The sequence below is a fragment of the Typopeltis vanoorti genome, chromosome 19 (assembly GCF_054136105.1).
Source record: "Typopeltis vanoorti isolate ZY-2024b chromosome 19, IOZ_Tvanoo_1.0, whole genome shotgun sequence".
NCBI lineage: Eukaryota > Metazoa > Arthropoda > Arachnida > Uropygi > Thelyphonidae > Typopeltis > Typopeltis vanoorti.
This window is the reverse complement of record NC_143567.1, coordinates 62,490,096-62,507,835: the sequence shown is the minus strand read 5'-3', so window position 1 is coordinate 62,507,835 and position 17,740 is coordinate 62,490,096. Positions and strand designations below refer to the sequence as shown.

At 35.3% G+C, this 17,740-nt stretch overlaps 1 protein-coding gene across 2 annotated transcripts in view; it reads right to left on the bottom strand.

The window, feature by feature from the left end:
• The window catches only part of Lerp (lysosomal enzyme receptor protein), a 514,158-nt gene that overhangs the window by 117,874 nt on the left and 378,544 nt on the right, over positions 1–17,740 (bottom strand). For both annotated transcript variants that reach the window (XM_090408956.1, XM_090408955.1), the window contains exon 31: positions 5,906–6,116. In XM_090408956.1, coding sequence (XP_090265082.1) covers positions 5,906–6,116 — 211 coding nt within the window. The remainder of the gene's footprint in view (positions 1–5,905; positions 6,117–17,740) is intronic.

Sequence of the window (17,740 nt, the reverse complement as noted above, 5' to 3'; positions counted from 1 at the left end):
CATTTCAGTTATTAAAGGGATTTTATGGGATTTACCTTGAAGACTTTGTTTTCAGTACATAGCAAGAAGGGAGAGAACAAGGGGTCCGCAGTGGAAGTTGAGTAAGAGTGTGGTTAGCAAGGGTGTTAGGACTAGAATTTTTTGTTTGGGGGTTGGTGAATGAGTGGAATGGATTGCTAGAGGTAGTTGTGGGTGCTTCATCAGTGAATGAGTTTAAGGAGAGGTATGATAGGTATTGCATAAATGATGGCTAGCATGAGAATAAATGATCTCCCACAATGAGTCTTCTGACTCCATAGAGATATCTGTATAATAATCATTTTAATCTACTGATTAACCTTTCTGTTCTATTTTTCATACTAACTACCTTTTTATGCTTTTTTTTTCTATGAAGATAGCCACATTACTTGGCAAAAAATTTTGTTGTAAACACTTAAGTTTAATTTAATGATAATAGTCATAGCTCATATAAAAATTCACAAAAATTTTAGTTATAGTGAAGACATTATCAACACACAGACACAATACGCACACTTAAAAAAAAATCAACCCAAATTGATTCAGATAAATCACAAGTTCATATTTAATGAAACCAGCACATAGGATCCTTTGAAGAGATATGAAGCTTATTTACAGAAGTTGTTTTAAGCATGAATGCTTGTTCAAGAAGAGCTCAGAGGCTTCACTGCATCATCCTAATTTAAACTGAATTAATGGCAGTAATGGTGTAGTCAAAAATAACTGATTTTTAAGTATCATTAAATATATTGTTACCCTATTTACATGTGTAAGACAAGGGTGCACATCATCTCAACTGTTATTCTGTATGGATCACATAATGAAGGAAAGTGGCATTAGGCCTGATCTCAAAATTAGATCAGTGCAGATGTTATTGTACTCAAACAGGTTTCCCTAACTAAAACTGAATAACAACTGTAATAAATTAGGTATGAAAAATAGCAATAAAAAGACAAAAATAAGTCAAAAATAACTGATTTTTGAAAAATAAACGAGCAGAAAGGCTTATGTGTTGGCAGTTTATGTCAATTTATTTAATTGTATTAATTCACAGCACAGATTAACAAGATAATTAATATTTAACTTATTTGCTGATATTTCACTGATCATTTTAATCTACTGATTAACCTTTCTGTTCTATTTTTCATACTAACTACCTTTTTATGCTTTTTTTTTTTTTCTATGAAGATAGCCACATTACTTGGCAAAAAATTTTGTTGTAAACACTTAAGTTTAATCTGGCATCTTCAGAGTACAAAAACAGTGTCACAGTCGGCAAATTTGGTAACAGTGGGACTAGTTGAAAAGAATTGTAAAGGACAACACAAAGAGGCTAAAGTTCTAACCGACATCATCTATTGCTGGATAAAGTGAGAAAAAAAGTATTAATTTGATTTTAAAATGACTGTCTACCAGAGTTTTTGGTAAATTGATACAGCCATACTTGTTAAGGCTTGAAGAATGTTTTAAAACTTCTGCTGATTCCAAAACAATCTCTCTTACTTACGACTTCTGTACAGCAATTTTGTTTTCTTCTATTTGACATTCAGGAACCACTCAAAGAAAGGCTTAAAAAAGTTTTTCCAGTCAGCAACTAGACTTGAACTTAAGTTTATCTAAGCCACCCGAAGATAGATGCAAGCTCAAGTCTAGTCGCCAACTGGAGGAACTTTTTTCTAAGACTTTCTTTGACTGATTCTCGAGTTTGTCGATCTCTGGCATGGGCAAGTGGGGTTTTTCATCCTGTAAACTCAAGATATAATAAAACCTACATTTCAGACAGTAACACATCCTGTTAAGTACCAAGATATCTCAGCACTTCTTTGCCCATCTCTTAATCGGTTGTCACTTATAATTGGTGACAGTCTTAGGCCAGCTACCTCTGATTGGCTACCCCTCTAATTCTTACCATGGAGTCCACTGTCCACTCAGTCTCCAACAGCTAGATGGGTTAAAATTCTCTATAAAAGAATAAAAGGTGGTAGCTGATTATTATTTTCCATTTGATCTGTGCAAAGAGATATCCAAGGCATGGTCTGCTATCCTGACTTGCCATAACAACAGTGATGAATGTATTTTTTATGCTCTCCATTTCAAAGTTAACCATTTCAGCTATTTAGGCACAATTTTTAGTGAAGATGGCAAACTAAATATGGAAATGGACAATAGAATTAGAACAATTGATATGGTAGCATTATATATCAACGTCAGCTGTTCCAGTTATGTTATAATTCCTATCAACTGTCCCATTTCTGTTATATCTCTGTAATGAGAATGCTTTAAAGTGTTAAGTACACATACACAAGAATTCAATCCAATTGGTGCAATGACTTTTAACTCTGTTCATTTTAGAATCCAGGAATGACTGACTCAAGACCAAATAAAATATATATATATATATACATTTAATGCAACTGAAACACAATATACATTGTACATGAAATTAAATTAATAGCTACAAACTAATCAGATCTAAGGCCTTCTTAAATAGAAACTATACATTAGATATCTTTACCTTTAGAAAATAAAGTCATTCTCTCACTGACTAATTCTATTACTAGTTTTTTCCATGTACTTAATCAGTCTACTAGACTGAATATTGTTTTCACAACAAATTCTTACATAAATGCTCATTAGAGTCAGTTCTTTATCAAGCCTTTTCTCAAAAATATCAATCTTCTTAACATGCATGGGACTATGCAGTGTTTCCTTATTTTATATATAATGTTACAATCACCTCACTGTTTCCCAGAGAATGAATATTCTTACCTCAGGAAACTTAATTATAAGAAGTAGAAATTATAAATTCTTTACCAGAGAAAAACAGTTTCTTTTACAACTTTATAGACACTGCATCAAAGTAGAGCCTCTTCATTTCACTAATTATATCACTTGTTCTGATAAAATAATTAATATCATGGGCATCCTTGAGATAGAAGACAAAACTTTCTATTTTGCATTTCTTTGAACATTTACATAGAATGTCTACTTAATATCTCCTTTTATTTACTAATCACTTGACGGTCCCAACTTTTCCAGTCTAAGGGCTCAGCTTGTTAAGATTCCTATTTTGGAATATTCTATTGGTATATTCTGACTGTCAAGTTTTGCAAAAACTTGCTAAAAACAAAATTCTCTAGTCTGCATTCTCAAACTTCCATTCTCTCTTCTTGTTTTCATCCATTACCCAGCTGACAGCTCTCTCTGTCAGCTGTCAACCATCCATCAATTCATCTCCTTGGTGAGTACATGCTCTTCTTCCCTTAAGTGGCAAGAAAGAGCCTAACTAGTAATGGCTGACATGCTATCGTTGTTGATGAAAAGCAAATGTCTTTATGATGAACTAGAAATATCACAGTATACTTAATAAAATGTGAATTACAATAAAGAACATTGAAATTATTACAACTATCAGATCTAGTATGTACAATTCATCTGAAGTACTTTACAATTTCATTTTAACATAAATATCAATATCTAGCACATCACAAGTGCCAATTATTTGTAGTTATGAAACCAAAACTAATAAAATACTAATATAGAGAAACAATTGTACAAAGATTAATAATTATAAATTATGACTATTTTTATAGAAGGGAATCAATTAATTAACTTTATATGGAATAACAGTTAAATTAGTCAAAACACTGAACTAGTTGTGCACAAGCAATGTCCAAAATTTTAATTTATGGATCTGAGAGCTGGCTTACAAGTAAAACAGTTGATCAAAGATATGAGTTCTGAGGAAAACTAGGAGAGTAAACAGATTGCATCTGGCAGAACCATGTTAAAACTGAAAACATTAAGAAGGAACTTGGCATTGTTATCAACCAGGAATGTGTGAGCAGAGTTAACCTAACGTCAGTTTAAACAAAATGGTAAAGATTAACAAAACAAGTCTTTCTTGCCAGTATAACAAGAAAAAAGACCTAGAAAGACCAAAAGAATTCAAAGATATTTGAGTTCTGAATGATAACAGATTACTTCTGGAAGAAAATTGTTGATAGGACATTGCTAATAATGTAATCTTTTCACATGGTATGGTCATAATATCCTGTATATCTCCACAGGGTACATTTCAGGAATTTGATGATGTTTATAAAATTCACTGAAACTGAACTGCCAAGATACTTTCATATTCTCATATTCATATAACATGATATATATAAAATTTATAAATATTGGCATAATTACTACATAATAAGATCAATTTGATAATTTCAAATTACTTCCTAAAATAACAATATACACAGCATACCAAAATCAAAATTGCTTAGCATTATTAAGACATGTTTTCATGAAAGAAAAACATGCTTTTCTCTCAGCATTAAGTTTTTTTTTTAATTTAGCTAAAACAAAATCTTAGATTATGCAAAATATATCTGTAATATGCACTTTTTAACAGATAGTTTTTTTTTGCAAAACCACAAACACTTATTACATAAAATAAAAAGACTGTCTATTATACTGTAAAATATCGCGATAAATAAGTTTTGTTTAAAGAATTTTCGCTAAATATTTTACAATAAATTTTGTCTAAAATAATAATATAAAAGAATGTACTTAGTTAGTTGTAATAATATTAAAATGTAAAAGATAAATGCTGTTAAAGTGCACCTGCACTCTAGAATTGTTATTAAGAACTTAAAAAGAAATAAGCCGGATTAGCGCCGAATGCCACCAAAATCATAAGGTCAAGCGACCAGCGATGACATAGATTCATTCATTGCTTGTGGCTAATCCTGGAATGTTCCGAACTGAGAACAAAGGACTGAAAATAAAACAAAAGGGCAATACAGCACGTGATTCGGGACTTTTTGACCTGTGGCTGATTTTTTCTTGGACCTGGGGTCTTCACCTACGAGGGCTCCTTCTAGAGTAGAAGGATGATCGTTCTTCCCGCTGCCGATGCCAGATGTATGCCTGCCACCCGCTCTAGGCTGCAGATAGTTACGGCAGAACGCCAGTGCGCATGTCAAAGGAAAACTATCGAGAATTGACCTGTTGATAGTAAGCCTTCATTTTGTTTGCTGTATGTAATACAATGGTAACTAGAAATCGTAATAGAAAGAGAGAAGTTATATGTGAACAATTTTTAAGGGAAGAAGTTTTGTTAACATTGTCTAATTCATAAGATGCTTAAAATAATGTCTGAAATAGTGTTATATAAGAAGTGAATGTGTTGGAAGAGAATTAAGTGTAATATCCTTCCTAGAATAATTGTGCATACTTATGAGATAGATTGTGCCAGAAGATACTTTATGCCAAGCAAGATTAAGTTATTCTGCTAGTGAAAGCATTATTGTTTATGCTGTTTAGATAATGAGTTAATTTGTGATTTAATGTGCATTTTGTTTAAGTTAATCTTTAATCAATTTTTTCTATGCTATATATCATATCTTTGGCTTGATAATAAACATGTTTTGTTTTTATAATTTCTTGGTTCTCATTCCTAAGCCAATGCACTATCCAAAAAAATATTAACGAACCTGCGGGAGTAAAACTTAGTATCGAATCATGACTTGCATTTTAGGAAATTGTCTAGAAGTGTTAGATTAGTTTTTGTCTTCCTCTCGCCCTGACTTTCAAACATAAGTGGCGCAGTCGTAAAGAAAAATAAATTTCTTAATTGATATTGTGCGATTGTTCAGGGACTGTCACATTAGATAGATCTTCAAAACGAGGAGATAGACAGATAAAATAAGTATAAACCAAAAAGCTAAAACGAAGAATAGTAATATATTACAATACAATCTGAATTTATGAAACTAATAATTTTTTACAAGTTATAGCAAATCTTCTTTATGTTAAATTTCATAATTTTCTTAATACAAAGTCAAGATTTTAGAAAAATTCAGATATGTCAAAAAAAGAAGTGTTTCAGTACCACTTAATGGACATTCACTGCCATTGATATATGTGAGCTTTAGATGGACTCCATCATACACAAAGGACATGCTGCCAACATCACCAAACTTTTCTTCTCCTCTCTGTGGATGTTGCAAACAAACTCCAGCTGAACTACATTCTTTTGTTTTTGAAGGAACAGGTCCACAAACATTAAGGAAATATTTTCCCTCACCGTCTTCAGATTCAACCTTAAATATATGAGAAGAATAGATATATTCTGTGTATTTAGAGTAACAAAAACTATTTGATTTGGTACAATGAAATACAAGCAATACACTAAAAAAAAGAATGAAAAAATTGTATTAGATTTTTTAAAAATTCAATCCTCACATATACACACAAGGTTGCAGAACATGCTGTGTGTGAGCAGAGGTCAAGAGAAGGAATCTGTTAATGTCCTATTAGAAGAATTGTAAGTTGGATTTTGATAATATTTGGAAATACTTCATAGAAAAAGTTATTTCAGAATAGATAGATGGAATGAAAGATGAATAAGAGTAGCGGATTTGATGGGTAAGCAGCTAAACTCTAAATAGATGTTAGCTGTTGCTTGTGTTATTAGAGACTTAGCAGAAATGGAGGGAAGGGGTTGATTGATGAATGTCAATCACCTCCTATAAAGGTATCTGAAAAGAGTCTATGAGAAAGGGATTATTGATTAGCTAAAATATCCTCTTCTGTACAGCATCAAAAAATCTTGTGCAGACTGCATAAAATTAGACGTGTGAAAAATATGACACCAAAAATATATCAGTTTTTATGATATAGAAGCGATGTTATTTGTACCAGTAAAGGCAAGAGGTAAGTGCAGTCCAACAAGAGAGATCTGGTCCTGACTGCTGAGATGTGTCATCGATGATGGTAACTAATGTGTTTTAGTCAAAAAAAAAAAAAAAAAAAAAAAAGTTCTGTAAGATTCGAAGGTAGCCAGACTCTCATTATCCTACTGAAGGATGATATGAATATCAGTTGTAGGTCTTGGATGTTTGAGCACTGCAAGGTTTGTTGTACTAGTAGGAGAAATGGTAAATGCTATTATCGACAAACTATGGATAAAGTTTGAGATTATTGAGAGAGATGACCGTTCACATATATGAAGAGAAAACAGCATGTAATTTGATAAAACTCTGAGGAATAACTACATAAGGAGAAATCTGAAGGGAGAACACCATCTCCCTACACACAGTGAATGACTCATGAGAAAACTAGCAATCAGTGGTGTAGCTAGTTTTCTCATGAATATTTTGATGAATTGTATTGAGTATGTATTGAGAAGGGCGGAGAATGTTTTCCCCGCCCTTCTCAATACATACCAAAAATACCACAAAAAGTCAAAACGACGTATTTACTTTTTGAAGTAAAACTTTAATTTCAACATTCTAAAATGTTATTTTTCTTGTTTTTCTGTTAGCAAAATCGTCGATGACATTGGACAAGACAGAAATCATATACAGATGGACAAGAAATTGCAGCGAACTATATAAAAATCAACCAAATGATACTGCAACAGAAGTAATCAAAGAACTAAAAGCAATCACTCCACCAGCAGAGATCTTTGAAACTGACATCTTGGAAGAGGAGGTGAATAAGGCCTATATAACAACTATAAAACATCTCAAGAACAATAAGAGTCTTGGAAATGACAACATAATAAGCGAGATGCTAAAATATGGGAAAGAATCAGTTGTAAAAGAAATATATCAGCTATGTAATGAAATATAAAGATCAGGATATGCCACCGAAGAGTGGAAAAAATCGGTCTTGGTTGTTCTTCATAAAAAAGGCAATGCTTTAGAATGCACCAATTACAGAACTAGTGCATTAATGAGTCATCTTGGTAAAGTGCTGATGAATATACTAACAGAACACCTGAAGGTGCATATTGACAAGATCGAAGTACAGTGCAACAAATACTTGCACTAAGACTAATAACAGAGAAAGCTCGAAGAATGAACAAAACGATATATTGCTGTTTCGTGGACTTCCAAAAAAAGCATTTGATAATATTGACCAAAATATAACATGGGCTGTCCTAGAATCCTATGGTGTGGACAATAAATTGATCCACCTGCTGAAAGATATAAACAGCCAAGCACAAGCAAAAATCAGGATAGCAGGTGTGACTGGAGATTGGTTTGCCACTAGTCAAGGCACAAGGCGGGATCCAATATCACCAATCATCTTCATCACACATCTGGGAAGAATACTAGATAAGATTAAAGAAGAAGGTGGAGGCATTTCAATAAATGGTGTGAGAATAAACTACCTCTGCTTTGCAGATGACATTGTCCTGATTGAAGAAGACGCAGCAAGGCTGGAACAGACATTGCAAACACTATACACAGAAGAAAAAAGATATGGACTAAATGAAAAAAACGTTGAAAACACTAAAACAATGATATTCGGACAAAAGGAGTTACTGAACAGAGTTACGATAGACAGATTTCAACTGGAAAATGTGGAACACTTCACATATCTTGGATGCCACATGATGCATGACTTGGACCCCAAAAAAGAGATAAAAATTAGAATAGCTAGAGCAACAACTATTTTAAAAGCCATGGACAAAATATGGAAAAGTCGAGCTATAAAGATGCAAACTAAACTGGGCATTGTAGAAACATGTATTTTCAGCAGCATGCTCTATGGATGCGAGGCCTGGGTACTACTGAAAGAATCTGAAAGGAGGATATTGGCATTTGAGACGAAGAGGTATAGAAAGATCTTAAGAATAAGCTGGATATGGAAAGTGAACAATGAGGAAATCTACAGACGAATACAACCAAAAGAAAACCTGATCCAGAAAATAAGGAAAGAACAAAAGAGGAAGACCAAACAGAGAATGGGGTGATGACATCGTCAAATGGTATGGAAACTCTATACACAAACTGAGTCATCTTGCACAAAATAGAATGCAATGGAAGAATCATATCAAGATGGTAGCAGACACCTACGGGCATTTGGATCCATGGTTGTTGATGATGATGATGATTTCATAGTAATGCAGGTAATTCTTAATCAATTTTATTTAGAAAAACTTCTCTCACAACTAGCAACACTTCCAGCAATTGTGAGGAAAATTCACAGTAGGATTACAATATTTGGAAATGAGTTCTCGAGACTGTATTTTAGAATTAACTGCAAAAATTCAAAATTCGAGATCGCGTTCTTCTTTATTAAATTTTCAAATTTTTTGATGTGTTGATCTCGTACTTTTTTACATTTTTTCTCTGCTGCAGTGCACGAGATGTCGTGCAAAATAGACCCCATTTCGTGGCTTAAGGTGCTTGAAAGGTCATCTTCGAGTGCCTGGATAGCTAAGTTAGCATCACTCAGGAAACAGCCAGTAGTAGCGATTTGTTCCCTGAGCAATGCTTGGCTGGCACGATAATAAATGCGAAGAGTCTTTTGTGAAGAGAACCGGTGCTTCAATTTAACATTCAATTTAAAATCCGGTTCCACCAATACAGCTACTCTGATCTTGCAGACCATGCTCTGGATACCCGCCATAGAATACGGTGGAAGAAAGCCACGATTCCCCGTAGTAAATACAAGTACGAAAGGCTTTTCATGGAATCAGCCTCAGCCCTAAGAAACAATCCAAACCTCAACAAATTTGGCTGCATGAGACTGCCTCAAATTTGGGAAACCTACATCAGAAGACCTCAGCCCAATTGCCCAAGAATACCAGCATTGCCTGCTAGGGGGCACCAGTAGGACTTTAGGAGAAAGAATAGCTTCCTGCTTCGTCCTCATTTGCTGTTGGCTGTGCCTGCATGCACGTGTCTTGCTCACAAGTTCCTGTTGAAAATGGCAACGTGACATTGCTGAAATATTGGATTTGTATTAAAAAGTTATTTTAATGTATATCCTAGTCTACGTTGTTATTTCCCTAAACTATTTAGTAATAATGCATAACCAACGTCTAAGCCTTTCCACTAGAATTACGATAATCCACGGAGATTCTACCGCACGTAAAGCCTGCCATTACGGTAAAATGAAGTTGAAGCTATGAAGACAACTTAATCGTCTCACATTCCTAAAACGCTGCCGGGATAACCAGGTAATTCCTAACTGTGTTAAATTGAAGCACTGGTTCTCTTCGCATTTATTATCGTGCCAGCCAAGCATTGCTCAGGAAACAAATCGCTACTACTCGCCGTTTCCTGAGTGATGCTAACTTAGCTATCCAGGCACTCGAAGATGACCTTTCAAGCACCTTAAGCCATGAAATGTGATCTATTTTGCAATGACATCTTGTGCACTGCAGCGGAGAAAGAATTTAAAAGAGTACGAGATTGACACATCAAAAAATTTGAAAATTTAATAGAGAATGCGATCTCGAAACCGCAACTTCCTACCAAAACGGTAGTCAACCTTTCGTCGTGTATTGTGAAACCTGAAGCACTCAACGGCCTCTTACGTGGCCACAACTTTGCCACTGTGCCCAGAAGAATACCTGCAGAGGATATTATGATACAAGTTGAACACGGGATACGACACCTTCCTAACCACGTCGCCAACGATATCAGACTGGATGTGGCTTGTGTTCTGACCAAAGCAAAACTACCTAAAGCCAACATGCCCATTAAAGAAATTAAATCTCTACTGGAATTAAAGAAAAACAAGGAAATAATAATCACCAAAGCATATAAAGGGAACGCCACAGTATTGCTTAACCAAAAGGATTATACAGGTAAGCTGAAAGCTCTATTGTTAGATTAGGCTACTTACTCCCTATTGAGTACAATCCCACCAACTCACAAATTAGAAAACTCCACAGGCTCCTTAAGAAGGTCACTTTATGGACTCCCAAAAATACATAAGGAAAATGTGCCATTACATCCCATAGCGGATGGCATTGATTCCCCCACATACAAACTAGTTAAACATTTGGCCAAAGCTCTCTCACACTATACTGGCAACACACCTTCATACATAAAAAACTCAGCCCGCTTCAAAGCCAGCATAGAAAACCTTACACTCAAACACACTGACGTAATGGTCAGCTTTGATGTCTCCTCCTTATTCACAAATGTCCCACTCAAAGAATCCTTAGAGCTAATCCAAGCTAAATTTCCTCCCGATATCACAGCCCTATTTCAGTTCACAATGAACTCAGGCTATTTTGTTTGGCAAGGAAAATTCTACAAACAAATTGAGGGGACAGCCATGGGTTCTCCACTCTCCCCACCCTTGGCCAACTTTTATATGGAGACATTTGAAGAGAAAGCCTTAAACTCTACCCCACAAAAACCAACCATTTGGCTTCGATATGTAGATGATGTGTTTGCTATTTGGCCACATGGCTCCGATGCACTCCTCTCCTTCCTAACACACTTAAACAATGAACACCCCAGAATCAAATTCACCCTGGAAGAAGAAAAAAACATCCTTTCTTAGACACACTAGTCACCTGCCAGGCTGATGGAACCTTGGTTTTCTCAGTCTATAGAAAACCCACCCATACAGGCAGATACATTCACCAACAATCCCACCACCCTTCCTCACAACAATATGGTGTCATTAAGACACTACACAACAGGGCTAAACTTATCTGTTCAAATGACAATGCCCTAACCACAGAACTAAACCCTAAACCACATTCTCAACACTTTCTCAGCCAATGGCTACCCAACCAAAACAATCCAAAAAAAAAAAAATATATATACAGGGTGTTCGGGATAAATTTGACATATTTATAATTAATTATATTTTTCCGTAAGTTACATGTATTAACACACACTTCTCTTCATTTAAAAGTTTGGACCCTTCTTCATTCATATACAAGATGTCAGAAAGGATGGATAGCTGGAACCCACCTGAATCATGGAAGAGAATAACTTGTATCATGATGATTCGTGCCCGCCATCAAAATAAGGATATTACGACTGCTGCCCAATGCTCCCTGAATACAGTAAAAACAATCAGGCATGAACTAGAGACTTGCAATGGTGACTACGAGGATGTAGCAAGAAGAAAGATCCCTAGCAGACGATCTGATTGCGTTCGTACAGCAGAATTCCTCGCAAATCTGCAGGAACAGGTGTTGAAGAACCCTGGCATTGGAATTCGGGCTTTGTTCGTGGAGTTGCTAACTGTAGTCAAGCCATGGATAACAAGGGTAGCAATGGTAGGCCGTATGTATGGCAGCAGGATTCGGCCCCTTGCCACACCTCTGGGAAAAGTCAAAAATGGTTGTCTGAAAATTTCTACGACTTCACCAGTCCAAATGTTTGGCCTCCAAACTCCCCAGACCTTAACCCCATGGATTATTTTGTATGGGGTGCAGTTGAAAAAGACACCAATCGCAGTTCCAGTAATACAAAAGCCCAGTTAATGGATAAAATTAAAACAGTTTTTGCGGCCCTTCCCAGGGAGACTGTAGCATCAGCTTGTTCGAGGTTCCGAAGCAGAATTGAAGCTGTGATCGATGCTAATGGTGGTTATTTTGAGTAAATCTTGTTGATAGTATTGTAATTAACTCTGCCTGTAATGTTTTTTTGTCAATTCATTAAATTTAATAGATACAAAGAAGATTTTCTTTTTCCTTACGAAACTGTCAAATTTATCCCGAACACCCTGTATATATTGAAACCAATAAACCACAACCCCCCTCTCCCCCTGAGAACAAGGAGGGGGGGTTGCGGTTTATTGGTTTCTTATACAGAACTCTAAATCCATCACCATACCCTATATCAGAGGCATCTTGGAAAAAATTACAAAAATCCTAAAAAAACACGGCTTAACTTCTTGTTACAGACCATATAAGAAATTGGCATCCCTTATCCGCTCCACTAAAGACCAACCTCCCCCCCCCCCAGACCTACCTGGTGTATACCAGGTCCCTTGCAGCTGTAAGCTGTCCTACTTTGGCCAAACAGGCAGGACAGCCAATATCAGAATTACAGAACACAAGGACTACATCTGGTTCCACCAATACAGCCACTCCGGTCTTGCAGACCATGCTCTGGATACCCGCCATAGAATACAGTGGAAGAAAGCCACGATCATTCGCCGTAGTAAAGACAAGTACGAAAGGCTTTTCATGGAATCAGCCTCAGCCCTAAGAAACAATCCAAACCTCAACAAATTTGGTTGCATGAGACTGCCTTGAATTTGGGAAACCTACATCAGAAGAACCTCAGCCCAATCTCCCAAGAATACCAACATTGCCCGCTAGGGGGCACCAGTAGGACTTTAGGAGAAAGAATAGCTTCCTGCTTCATCCTCATTTACTGTTGGCTGTGCCTGCGTGCACGTGTCTTGCTCACAAGTTCCTGTTGAAAATGGCAATGTGACGTTGCCGAAATATTGGATTTGTATTAAAAAGTTATTTTAATGTATATCCTAGTCTATGTTGTTATTTCCCTATAATAATGCATAACCAATGTCTAAGCCTTTCCACTAGAATAGTCCATCAAATTAGTTTATCACAATATCAATCTCTGCAGCATGTCCCTCCTACAGAGTGATAAACTAGAACAAGTTAAGGAATATATTGTATATAAAATGTACAGAATAAAAATTAGATATCATCCTGTATTCAACTATTTCTGATAAATTTTTATGTTAATTTAATTATATTTCAGAGACAAAAATGTTAATATAAAAATTTTATTTGGACCAATGATCAATTTTAATTTAAATGCACTATTATGTTAGCAATTCGTTAAATCTTATTTTTTGAGCCAATTACCAAAATGCCATTAACATATCTCGTACACAATTTAATGCCACCTTGAAGAAGTTGATGAAAATAATTCTGATTGAGTGCAAAGTTATTTATGGCATTTAGTCATGCTGAAGGCAAATTTAGCAATATAAAGAGGTTATTGCTATAATAGAATGAAACTGAATAATTACAACATAGTTTAGATAACATTACAATTCAAAATAACAGTCCATTTTATATCCTGTAAGAAGAGCTTCTAAAGTTTTTAAAAAAACATCCTGCTGAGCAGAAATGAGGTACTCAAAAGTTGTACTGAGCAAAATGTGCTCAAACTTCATAAGTAGCACGACACTCATTTCAAAATTATGGTATGAAGACAAAGTAAAATTAAAAAGAAAATAATGTAAAATTTAGTTTAATCCTTTATCCCAGTGAGAACAAACAAAGTTTGCACCTGAAAATATCTTCAGGACTGAATATAGTGTTGTGGCCAATCCCTTAATGCAGAACAGCATACATATCCACAAGGAGATGTGTTTTGCATTATGGGAGATACTGGGATAGGAGTGTTGGTAGCTTGCCCCACCTTTGCTACGAGTTGCCTGGTGTTGTACTACTTACCAAGGTAAGATAGTACACCACTATATTCAGTCCTGAAAATATTTTCAGGCACAAACTTTGTTTGTTCTCACTGGGATAAAGGATTAAACTAAATTTATTATATTAACATGAAATGATTTATTTCATGGGACCATCTGAAATCATCAAATTAAAAATGAAATTAAACCTGCATAATTTTGTATTTGATGAAAGTGAGTTTATTTGGTTACTTTATCCTTTAGATGGAAACATTTTTTTTTTTTTTAGATTTTTCCTGTCATTCTATTGATTATGGCACTCATAATTTTATTCAGTATATCAACAGAATTTTTTCAGAGGTTTTAAAATGACTCGCTCATTATTTCCAGATTTTCAATTTCTGAATTTTACTACCATTTTAATATTTAAAGTATGTACTTAATATCTAAGGTGTACACATAGAATGTTAAAGAAGCAGTCCTGGAAAAGAAGACATACCAGAAAGTTTGGTAGATGCTCTAGAAGAATACAGAAAAAAATGCAAGAGAGTTAAGGTATGTATGAAGGCAGCTAAAAAAAATGGTCATTGGAAGAGTTCAGTAAGAATATAGAAGGTAAATATCAGGAAGCACAAAATGTTCTAGAGGTTATTTGAAAAAACTTAATAATGCAGAAAAGAGCACTGTAAAAGGAATCAAAGATGATAAAGATAACATGAAAATTGAAGATAAGGATATCCTAGATATATGGAGTAATTACTCTGAATTAAATGAAACGATTAGTGACAGAACTGTAGTAGAAAATTTTCAAGAGAAATACAAATGAGATACATATCAATACTTGAAGTAGGAAAAGCCATCAAAAACTTGAAATGTGGAAAGGCAAGCTGGAATTAGATGATATTTGACCAGAAATGCTCAAATATGTAGGTATAAAAGTTTTACAGTGGCTACATTGCAATTCAGAGGGCCTGGTCAAATGATTAAATTCAGATGATCAGAGTAGAGCTCTCATAGTAGCAATAGAAAAATGAATAAAGCTAAATGTGAGAATTACAGAGGAATTTCTCTACTAAGGTTCCAAGTAAGATTTATGCAGGCCCACTTGAAAAGAGGTTGAGAAAGACTGTGGAAGAGAAACTTGGAGAAGAATAAGCTGAGCTTCAGGCCAAACAGAGGTTGTCAAGATCAGATATTTCCACTTTAAGACAAGAGTAGTTGAGAAATCATGGGAGTATGACAAGGATCTGTCCTTAAGTTTTGTAGATCTGGAAAAGGCATATGACAAGGTGCCCAGGGAAAAGCTTTTCAAAACACAAACTATGTGGGATAAATGGAACATTATAAAGTCAATGTTTAGTCTATATTTAAGTTGTAAGTGAGCAGTTAGAATTGAAGGAAATACAGGATGATGGTTTGATATAAAATCAGATGTAAGACAAGGATGCACATTATGAAAGAAAGTAGCATTAAACCTAATATAAGAAATGGAGGTATCAAACTTAGCACTCTGCTTTATTCAGATGATGTACTTCTAAACACATCTAGTGCAAGTCTTCAGGATGACATGAAAATCAGTAATAAACTATGAAAATAGGCAGAAATATTGACCACTTCAACTGCATTCTGAATGGAGAGACTATAGAACAAGAAAAATATTTCAGCTATTTGGGCACAGTTTTTAGTGAAGATGGTAGGTAAATCTGGAAATAGACAAAGAATAAGCAAAACTGGTAGGGTAGGGTGCTAATTGAAGAAATTTATATGGAATAAGAGAGAAATTAGCCAAAACACCAAACTAGCAGTATACAAGACAGGGTACAAACCAGGAATCGGAGAGTTGGGTTAGAAATAAAGCACTTGATCAAAGTTTTGATTTTTATTGTGTAAAGACATTGAAGGTCACAGTGCACCAGGATACAGGTTACAGCAGTACATATGATAAATGGTTAGTAGGACAATCACAAACTTCAAAGTTCCCTCCCTTTTTCTTTTTCCAAAATTTTCAAAATGTCCCGATTGCTGAGTATGAGACCGAAGACCAACTCACGGTATTTGATTCCGTGTTTGATGCCACTTGTTTCTTCTGGGCTTATGAACTTTTCGCATCGCCGTTTCTAACACGATTTACCTTGAAAGGTCTAAATTTACTAAATCTACTTTGCTGCTTTCTCATCAGTTAGATCCACACCAATGGTCTAAAACTAGAACACTGCCATCATCTCGGGCTATATTTTCTTCGATTTGCGACATTCAGCAATGGGAAACACGCTGCCGCTTTACATCGTCACACGTCTTGTCAGGTATCAGGCATGCTGATTCGCTTGGGAACTTCGAGCAGGAGACCCACGAGGAGAGCACACACGACCGGGGAACACCACAGGAACCAGGAGAAAAAACGTAAAAAGAAGCAAAAAGAAGGCCCCTCTCAATGATATGAATCCGTTTTAAACCCCATTATAGTGCCCTCTTTCCACACTCCTAACTTGTCTACGATGCTCTCCCATTTGCTGTCATCTCCTTGCTGTACGCGCATCGCTTTTTTCAGGGAACGCAAATTTCTTGTGCCTTCCACGAATGCCTACCTCATTGCTCGTCATCTTTGGTAGTCAAACTGCAACCTTTGAACTTTCGTTTGCACGATGATACACGACTTTATACATGGCATATTTTAACATTGATGTTTTTGACAAATTAAGATTCCATCTATTTTAGACAATAACCTTAAACATAGTACAATTTAATATTTATTTTCTCCTTTGATTTCATTTTAATTTAAGATTCAGCCTCTTCTTTTATATTTTAATTCCTTTTTAAGCAAAGTTAATATCTGCATCTTCACATATTATGTCTGTTTTTCCAAGAGTACAAGTGTGCTTTTGCTTGATATTGTTCTCCTGTTAAATCTTGAATGGAGCGGTTCTATTCTTGATAGAGCCATCATTCAAGATCTAACAACAGGGTCCTAGGATACAAAATTGGGAAAAGAGCACTACCCTATGGGCCCTATGCTGAATCCACAAAACTGATTTTGTGTGTGTGTGTGTGTGTGTGTGTGTGTGTGTGTGTGTGTGTGTGTGTGTGTGTGTGTGTGTGTGTGTGTGTGTGTGTGTGTGTGTGTGTGTGTGTGTGCACGCGCGCATTTCATTTACAGCCTTTATTCAATGGGAGGGGGATGCCTTTTATGGACTTCAAAGACATTAAAAAATGCCTCTGATGGTCATAAAAAGTTATGTGGGATCAAATAATAATTTGAAATTTTTATGGGCGGATACTCTTGTTAGGTGGCTATAAAGCTTTTTTTTTTTAGCATATTTAGTACATTCACCTATTAAGACAATTTTTTTTTAGGATAATGAGCAGAATGCCATGTGACAAGAGCAAATAGGAGAGGGAAAAAATAAATGAGCAAATGAGTGTTTATAAAGGGGAAAAAAAGGAGAGAATGTATAATCAGAAAGATTGTACATTCTTTTCTTAAGTTCATTGAATGATTGATGTGTTTATGATGGAATTATTAAAACTGACTTAGTATAGAAATGCTATAAAATTGGTTAAA